This window comes from Nicotiana attenuata, unplaced genomic scaffold (assembly GCF_001879085.1).
Source record: "Nicotiana attenuata strain UT unplaced genomic scaffold, NIATTr2, whole genome shotgun sequence".
Classification (NCBI taxonomy): Eukaryota; Viridiplantae; Streptophyta; class Magnoliopsida; order Solanales; family Solanaceae; genus Nicotiana; species Nicotiana attenuata.
The window spans coordinates 9416-19296 of record NW_017678009.1 but is presented as its reverse complement, the minus strand read 5'-3'; the positions used below and the strand labels follow the sequence as shown (position 1 = coordinate 19296).

General features: G+C 35.9%; 2 protein-coding genes across 2 annotated transcripts; both read left to right on the top strand.

Moving 5' to 3' along the window:
- Window positions 1–1143: 1143 nt before the first annotated feature.
- On the top strand, window positions 1144–8522 carry LOC109221532 (ribulose bisphosphate carboxylase small chain S41, chloroplastic). Its single transcript, XM_019386011.1, has 4 exons — window positions 1144–1198; window positions 7512–7691; window positions 7835–7969; window positions 8128–8522. Exons 2-4 carry the CDS (start codon window positions 7512–7514, stop codon window positions 8356–8358), a joined length of 546 nt encoding a protein of 181 aa, XP_019241556.1. The 5' UTR covers window positions 1144–1198; the 3' UTR covers window positions 8359–8522.
- LOC109221531 (ribulose bisphosphate carboxylase small chain S41, chloroplastic-like) lies at window positions 1179–2185 on the top strand. Its single transcript, XM_019386010.1, has 3 exons — window positions 1179–1378; window positions 1522–1656; window positions 1815–2185. Exons 1-3 carry the CDS (start codon window positions 1199–1201, stop codon window positions 2043–2045), a joined length of 546 nt encoding a protein of 181 aa, XP_019241555.1. The 5' UTR covers window positions 1179–1198; the 3' UTR covers window positions 2046–2185.
- Window positions 8523–9881: the final 1359 nt, after the last annotated feature.

The window sequence follows — 9881 nt, the reverse complement described above, 5'->3', positions numbered from 1 at the left end:
AAAATGTGGTTCTTTAGGGTCCAACTTATAGTCTAATTCACCTATTATCAACACCTCACACTTAAATCTTTGCTCGTCCTCGAGCAAGTTGAACCACACTTCTAGGCCTAAACATTTGATGCATTACCCTTTTTATATCACACCTTCTATTATGAAGGAACAACCTAAGCAGTGCAACAACCACACCTCAGATGAAGACTCTAATGCCATGCCACACTCATGCTTACTCTATGTACTCTAACAGAAGTGAAGACTTGCTCTTTCTTCTTGAGTTAAATGCCCTCACATCACATTTTTGGGAGAAGTTCCACACACATGAAATCAAACAACAAGGAACTGTAGATAGAAAGAATTCACTCACTCTCAGCAAAGAACATTCATATGCCACACAGATACACCATAAGCTTGCCCTTAGTGTAATACTCTACTAATCGAGTTGCTCAGTCTAAGATCAATAGGGCTTCATTTGGTTATAATGTAGGCTACGGGACGGGTAGGATACATTTAGATATGAAAGTGACTACACCTCCTTAAGCACTTTAATACATACATTTTATCAATTAAACCTAATCCTTATGTCACCCCAAAATTACACCTTAACATCAATGTAATTACCCCATTCTTCTTTAAGCACACTTGCATCAAGAGCCACTACTTATCTAGGTTTTATTGTGTGTGTGTGTGTGTGTGTATATATATATATATATATATATATATATACACACACAAAAGATATACATTTTGTCAGCTATCATTTTTTGGAGCAGCTAAAAATATACATTTTTTAAACAAAACAAAAATGCAAGTGTTGAAAACTTGTTTTTCTTCTAACTTCTGATATAACTTTTAAGAAAAAAATGAAACTCCCGTTCTATGGTTTTAGGAAGAATAGAAGCAATTGTTACTATAAATTGGAAAAAACTCCCGTTCTTTGGTTTTAGGAACTTTGAGATAAGGACTGAGTGTAATGTCAGGGGTCAAAATTCATGTGGCCATCAATTTTGTAAGGTCAAGAACCACATAATCGAATGGTTACCATTAGACTAAGATGAGGTTAGCTTGTTTTGTGTCCGTTAGATGGGGAAGCTATGTGAAACCTTATCATTATATATATCAGGGGAGCTGCATATCAAATAACCCTCCTGAAAGCAAAGGTAAAAGGTAGCAATAGCTTTAAGCCAAGAAATTGTTCTCAGAAATGGCTTCCTCAGTTATGTCCTCAGCAGCTGCTGTTGCGACCGGCGCCAATGCTGCTCAAGCCAGCATGGTTGCACCCTTCACTGGCCTCAAGTCCGCCTCCTCCTTCCCTATTTCCAGGAAACAAAATCTTGACATTACTTCCATTGCTAGCAATGGTGGAAGAGTTCAATGCATGCAGGTCTAATTTGTAGTATATATTATATGGATTTAACTTGCAATATACTGATAGTACTATAAAGAACTCTGCACTATCAGTATATTTCACTAAGTGGAGTAACATTTATGGAGCTTCTTTAAATTTTTTATGTGGGATATATGTAGGTGTGGCCACCAATTAACAAGAAGAAGTACGAGACACTCTCATACCTTCCTGATTTGAGCGAGGAGCAATTGCTTAGGGAAGTTGAGTACCTTTTGAAAAATGGATGGGTTCCTTGCTTGGAATTCGAGACTGAGGTCAACATCTATTCTAAATCTTGCTACTATTATCAAGCATACCTAACATGAATTACTCAATCCTAACTAGTTTTGGATTAGACATATATAGGTGATTAAGTGAAAGAGGAGTATTATGTCGTGTTAATGTTTTGTTTATCTTGTGGATATATGTGCAGCACGGATTCGTCTACCGTGAAAACAACAAGTCACCAGGGTACTACGATGGCAGATACTGGACCATGTGGAAGTTGCCCATGTTCGGGTGCACTGATGCCACTCAGGTCTTGGCTGAGGTAGAGGAGGCAAAGAAGGCTTACCCACAAGCCTGGATCAGAATCATTGGATTCGACAACGTCCGTCAAGTGCAGTGCATCAGTTTCATTGCCTACAAGCCCGAAGGCTTTTAATATCTCCATATTTGAGACAACTTAACCTATGTCTTTAGGGGAAGTTTCTTTGCATTCTCTCTGGAGAAACTGTTTTTTGCCTTCTTTCTATTCAATGTACGTTTTTGAATTCCAATCAAATTTATGGAAATTAATAATGACATTTTTTTAGTAGTCCGCTTTGGAGATTTGTTTTGTTGTGTATATCAGTTTTTAATTATCAGTAATATCTGCATTGTCAAAACAACTGCCTGCATAAGCACCACAAACGCGCGCACCAAGTTCCCCTCCTAGATTCCTCCAGCTAAACCTGAACAATTATGCAGTGTACAATCCGAATAGTGTGACTGCAGGGCCTTTACCATTCCACTACGCGGCAGATAAAGAAAGCTCATAGTTCAACATTGTCAATCACAAAGTCATGCATCCCCGAGGGACAGCATCCAGAAATAAAGATAATATAATTCAAATCATAGGGTGTGTTTGGTACGAAGGAAAATATTTTCCTATTTTCATGGAAAATGAGTGGTTTTATCACTTAATTTTCCTTGTTTGGTTGGTGATCGAGTGGAAATCTTTTTCCGAAAAATATTTCAAACTTTCCGATCGATTTCGGTCGAAAATTTGGAAAAAATTTAATAAAAAATTATTTTTGTACATCATATACAAGTATGACCAGGTGTTGGTCAAATATTGACCAATTCCCGACCGAAATCGGTCAGAATTTTTATTTTTTTTGCTGTAGGACCACTATTTCCATTGTCAGAAAAAATTTTGTTGACTTTTGTGACCAAATACTTAATTTGCGACCGATTTTGATCGGTATGCCTTGGACGAAAAATGCCAGTTTTCTAGTAGTGAGAGAAGAAAATATTTTTATAGGAAAATATTTTTCTATGCTACTCTCCTCACTCCCCCTTCCCCCAAGTCCCAAATGTTTCCTTGCTCCTCCACCCCCCCACCCCGAAATACCCAACGTTTTAGGGCTCTATTTTCTTCTAGTCACTTAATTATTCTACTAAAAATTCACACAAACTCAAAGGAACTAATGTGCTTCTTTACTTTTTTACGTCAAAACAACGTTCAAATTTGCGCTCCATAACTAAAAAGAAAATATTCTTTGTTTTTTTTTTTTGTGTGTGTGCGCACGCGCGCGCGTGTGTGTAGAAACAACCTCTCTATCTCCACAAGGTAGGATAAGGTCTGCGTACACACTATCATTCTCAGACCTCATTATGTGTGATTATATTGGGTATGTTATTGTTGTTGTATATATGTGTGTGTTATTCTTAGGACACGTAAGTTATTCTAGACTTGCAACATAAGGTATTACAGTAATAAATTTTACAAAAGAAAAATAGAATTACACAAACTAGAAAGTTAACCAAGAAAGGTAACATACAATTATAAAATGGACGCAGAAAAATTATGACAGTCTACAAAGAGTTGTAGAAAGTGGACAAATTTTACATAGAATCTGTAAAAAATGTGAAATATACATAGCTTGTATAATTTGAGAAAAGGCACCGTATCTAGTGTTGAAATAAGGTAATATTTTATATATTACTACTCTTTTTATTTGAACTTGTAGTCTTAGACATGTCATTATATTTTAAAACATTGTCAGTAATGATAAAATATAAAATTTATGTTAAATAAATTTTAAATTTAGAAAGGTAAAATTTATTAATTGGACCGATTAATAAAAAAATCATGCCATCTAAAATAAAATAGAGGATTAATAAATTCCCTATTTATAATAAATATATAAGGGCATTCCTTTTACTTATTTACATCATCAACAATAATAACAAAGTCCTTAGAATTCGAATTTATAACTTCTTATTTTAAATTAAAAATTACATAGTCGAACTAGATGTATATATCATAGCAGCAGATAAATTAACGTGCTCTTAGTATAATATCTATCAGATACTTAAATTAATCAATGGAAACCTTTCTAAAATTTTAAGTACTTAACTATAAAAAAATTTAATACTTTTCAATACATTGTTGTTGATATCCTATTATATGAGCTGTTGTTCCCCATACTCTTTCCATTTTTGGGTCGACGGTGGGGGTGGGAGTGGGGGTGGGGTGGGGTGGAGTAGATGGAGTGTGGGGTGTTATGTTCGAAAAAAATCAGGTGTCTTGCGGAAGTTAGCAAAGCAAACCTTAAACGACGATAAATCATACAACAAAGAGAAATATACAAAAAGAGACATAAACATTTAACGTGGTTCGGTCAACAGACCTACGTCCACGGCGGAGATAAGCAATCCACTATAATAAAAGAGAGTACAAAATATTGAGAGAACAACCTCACGAAGAACAAACACAAGTGACACACTAACACTTCCCGTAAAATTCTCCCCCTAAACACGACTCTCAAACCTCATATGGCTACATTGTGGATGCTACTGAATGAGAAGGAAGGATCCTCGATATATAGAAGTCCAAACCTTTTCCTACAAGAAAAATGACTAGCCAAATATGGGAGATTTGTAATTTCCTTCTACAAGAAGGAAAACCCAATTAAGGTAAACATGTTGCCCTTTCCTTCAACAAATAGGAAAACCAAATATGGTAAGAAAATTATGGCAAACACCTAACAATTCTTCCCCTTGGCCTGAATTTTCTGAAAAAATAAACTTGATCCACCTTCTTCGCATAGCCTTCAATAGGTCGCATCTCCAAATCTCCACCACAAAGTTTGTCTCAACGTGCGTAGCACACCGGTCAAATTTCTCAGGAAAATAAATTACGATTATCGTCAAATATGTTGCGGCTAGAACTGAACCCGCCAAGATGAACCTGTCTTGAACCTCGCTCTGAACCACTTGTTATGTCTGAAAAAATCAGGTGTCTTGCGGAAGCTAGCAAAACAAACCTTGAACGATGATAAATCATACAACAAAGAGACATAAACATTTTTCGGTCAACTGACCTACGTCCACGGCGGAGATGAGCAATCCACTATAATAAAAGAGAGTACAAAATATCGAGAGAACAACCTCACGAAGAGGCAAACACAAGTGACACACTAACACTTGTCCGTAAAGTTCTCCCCCTAAACACGACTTTAAAACCCCATATGGCTACATTGTGGATGCTACTGAATGAGAAGGAAGGATCCTCAATTTATAGAAGTCCAAACTTTTTCTTACAAGAAAAAGAACTAGCCAAATATGAGAGATTTGTAATTTCCTTCTACAAGAAGGAAAACCCAATTAAGGTAAATATGTTGCCCTTTCCTTCAACAAATAGGAAAACCAAATATGGTAAGAAAATTATGGCAAACACCTAACAGGGGGTGGGTTGGTGGGGTTGAAAGGGATGGGGAATAGGGTGAGGAAGGTTGAAAAAGAGTTTTGAAAAATATTTTTCCTTCTCTTGATAGGGAAAACATTTTCCTCCAATTGAAGGAAAATGAGTTCACGAGGAAAATGTTTTTCAAAACATTAAACCAACCAAACATAGGAAAATTGGAAAATATTTTTCCGAAAAATATTTTCTCAAACACACTCATAGTGTTATGAGTTTTAATTCAGTTACTTTTGTCTTACGTTCTCTTCGCTTATCTTTTACTCCATCCATCCTAATTTATGTTACGATGTTCGGATTTTGAAAATCAAATGAATTATATATTTTGTCACCAAATTTTTCATATGCTTATTAAATATTATAGTACTTTTAAGTTTCAAATGTGTAAATTTATTTTGAAAAACATAAAATTCTATGCTTAAATACATAGACAAAATTAAAAAATTTAAATTTCGAAAAGCGAAAAATGTCATCTAAATTGAAATCGAGTAACTATGTGCAAGAAAAAAGAAACGGTCATAGATTCACACGTTCGTCGTAGACAACGACTAAGTCATTAACGACCCATATAAGAAGGAAAATATATACTAAAAACTTATAAATTTGTTCATTCAAGATTATAATACATGTTAGATGAGCGAACAAAGTTCTACATTGGTAGCTGAAAAGATTGGGAGCCTACATATAAGGTGTAGGGATCTCTTAATGGTGTGAGGCATTTTGCGGAAAACCGTGCGGATTTGACACAAAACGGACAATATCACACCAGTTAAGAATATCTTTGGGCCATTTTAGCTCAATATAATTAGTAGAAAATAAAATAAAAATTAAGTGGCCTTAAGCCTCTAACAAAGAGAACCCACGTTGCAATTTCATGCAATTCTTGCAAGAAAATGAATCATTCAATGCTTTTTCTTTGAGAAGTCTATTATGGACAGGAACACGAACGTAATACGACTGTTATAGGTTACAATGAATCAGGTAGGTCGCCAGTTTCATACCGTTTAAGAAAATATATTTTCAGTGCCATGGCATGAAATTACAAGCTTTGTCCATTCGAAAAGATAAGTCACTGACAAAGAAGATAAGGGTGCAGAAATTTATTACAAAGTCCTCACTCTAGGAGAAATTTACTATCTTGCATTAATTCTCCAGGTGTAATACATGCTCCCTCCGGTCCACAATAAGTGATCAATTTGCTTTTGGCACACCCATTAAGGTAATACTAAATTCTAGACGAAAATAATTAGTGTGACTAAATTATCCTTCATTAAATGTTGCACTATAGTTATAGTACTAGTACTTACTTCTCTTCTCAAATGTGAGGAGTAAATGACTTTTTAGGGATACGTACATAAGGGTAATTTTAAAAAAACAAATTAAACTTTTTCTTGATTATATAAATGGATACTTATTTTGGACCAAAATAAAAAAGTAAATTGGTCAATTTTTGTGGACCGGAGGAAGTAGTATGAAAGTAAGTACTAAAAACACGCATTTCTATACTGTTGGTTTCGTTTGCAGAGGGATACGTTAACCATCACACCTAGTTGTAGACTCGGACATTAATTCTTTAAACGGTTTAGAAGCAGTTTATTTACATTATCGGGTAACCGCAAAAATGTAATTCTTGGAAACCTGGACCATGAAATCATCAAAATTTGAAAGAATTAAAGATAAGTATATCTTTGTGAATGGACAAAAATTGAAAATGATTTGCGTCCAAACAAAATGTCTGAATCGTCTGCGCACAAAGGAATGGTCTCCCAATCCAAGCAAAACGACTGCAAGTAGCAGCCAGTGCAGATGACAAGAAAACAAATAAAACACTGACCCAAAAGAGAAATTAACCAACCATTTTCACACATTCCTATCCCAATTCCTTACCCCATTTCGGATGAGATAAGATTAATGAGCTGCTGCCACGTGGAACCCCTTATTGTGGCTTATGTAAATAGTTTAGCTAAAATTTAAAAAAAAAAAAACATCTTCCAGAGGATACCCTTTCAATTTTCATGTGGTCATTAATTTAATTTGTAATGTCAAGAACCACATGATAGCGGTTACCATTACTCTAAGATGAGGTTTTGTTGTAAGTATGTGAAACCTCATAGTTATATATAGAAGGGGCAATAGCTTCAAGCTAAGCAGTAAATTTCAGAAATGGCTTCCTCAGTTATGTCCTCAGCAGCTGCTGTTGCGACCGGCGCCAATGCTGCTCAAGCCAGTATGGTTGCACCCTTCACTGGTCTCAAGTCCGCAACCTCCTTCCCTGTTTCCAGGAAACAAAACCTTGACATTACTTCCATTGCTAGCAATGGTGGAAGAGTTCAATGCATGCAGGTCTAATTTGTAGTATATATTATATGGATTTAACTTGCAATATACTGATAGTACTATAAAGAACTCTGCACTATCAGTATATTTCACTAAGTGGAGTAACATTTATGGAGCTTCTTTAAACTTTTTATGTGGGATATATGTAGGTGTGGCCACCAATTAACAAGAAGAAGTACGAGACACTCTCATACCTTCCTGATTTGAGCGAGGAACAATTGCTTAGGGAAGTTGAGTACCTTTTGAAAAATGGATGGGTTCCTTGCTTGGAATTCGAGACTGAGGTCAACATCTATTCTAAATCTTGCTACTATTATCAAGCATACCTAACATGAATTACTCAATCCTAACTAGTTTTGGATTAGACATATATAGGTGATTAAGTGAAAGAGGAGTATTATGTCATGTTAATGTTTTGTTTATCTTGTGGATATATGTGCAGCACGGATTCGTCTACCGTGAGAACAACAAGTCACCAGGGTACTACGATGGTAGATACTGGACCATGTGGAAGTTGCCCATGTTCGGGTGCACTGATGCCACTCAGGTCTTGGCTGAGGTAGAGGAGGCAAAGAAGGCTTACCCACAAGCCTGGATCAGAATCATTGGATTCGACAACGTCCGTCAAGTGCAGTGCATCAGTTTCATTGCCTACAAGCCCGAAGGCTTTTAATATCTCCATTTTTGAGACAACTTAACCTATGTCTTTAGGGGAAGTTTCGTTGAATATTATCCTTATGTTTTTCCCCGGAGAAACTGTTTTGGTTTTCCCTCCTTCATTCTATTCAATGTATGTTTTTGAATTCCAATCAAGTTTGTGAGAACTAATAATAATTATTTGTTTCTTTACTATTTTGAAATTAAACAAGTTTTATCGTATATATCAGTTGTATCCGAGTAATATCTGAATTTCAATGCATTTTGCCGCCATAAGCACCCCAAAACGCCCGCACATTATATTAGTTTCCTCCTGCTAAACTTGTAAAGTTTCCCCCTCAAGTTATGAAATGGATATGCTCTACACCAACTACTCTTTCTGTCCAGGAGTCTTGTGCTTTTCATTTTCACTTTAGGATAATAATTTATATACATGACTATTCATTGCAAAATGAACATAGAAGAATTCCTGCAGTCAACCCTAACTAGTGTTGCGTACGTTGACCCTTAGTCATTTAATTGGTGTTGACACTGAGAAATGCATATATTTTTAATTGGTTGATCACTTCTGGAAAATTTAGCAATTTTTTTTCTTTTGGATATTGATAATAGGTGAATTTGACTATAATCACACCTTAAATAATCACCTTCTTGCGTAGTTTTAATGCTAAAAGTGATGACAAAATGCTCTTATTAGTGCTTTTCATGATTTGTAGGTGATATATGTATAAAGACGGCTAAGGAGCAGTTTTGGAGTCAAAAGTGATGAAAAAGAGGCCAACTGTGAAATTTCCTAAGTGACCCGGGCAAAAACAGGCCGAAGATTCAGAGAATGGGATCCACCGCGGTTTCACCGCGATCGCGGCAGAACCGCGGTGGGAAGTAGCTGCAGAAGTTGTGAGAATCCGCAAGGGTGTTTGGCCGCGGTTCTACCGCGGCAGAACCGCGGCGGACGCAGAAACTTCTGGGACCAAAGTGTCAATTACGGGATTTTAAGACCTAAACCCTATTTAAAACATTAGACTTCGCCCAAGAGAGGCATGTATTGATTTTTTAGGTTTCTTAGCAAGGAAAACAATTGTGAGAAAGTACTCTAAACATCTTTCTTCTTTTCTTTTTGATTTTATGATGAATTCAAGCTTAGTTTATTCTTCCATATCTATGAGTAGCTAAATTCCTTGTCTAAGGCATTGATGGAACCTATTGGGTGATGAACTTCTTGTTTATGTGAATATAAATTGCTAGTTTAATCTTTATTTGTTCAACTTCGTGTTCGTTGTAGTTAATTGACAGGATCCTCAATTAGTTGTGCCTATTTAATGTGCATAACTTGGAAAAGAATGCATATTTAGGGTATTGTTGAACAACACCACTCCTAGATTATTAGAGGAATCTATAATTGCAGGTTTAAAGGCGGGATTAGGGATAAAGAAGCCTTGGGTGTAATCTAAAGTGAATCGTGCTAAATAAAGTAAGCTAGTGTATCTCGGGAGAGTGCAATAGTAAATTACTGTGATTACTCGGGAGAGATTTACGGTA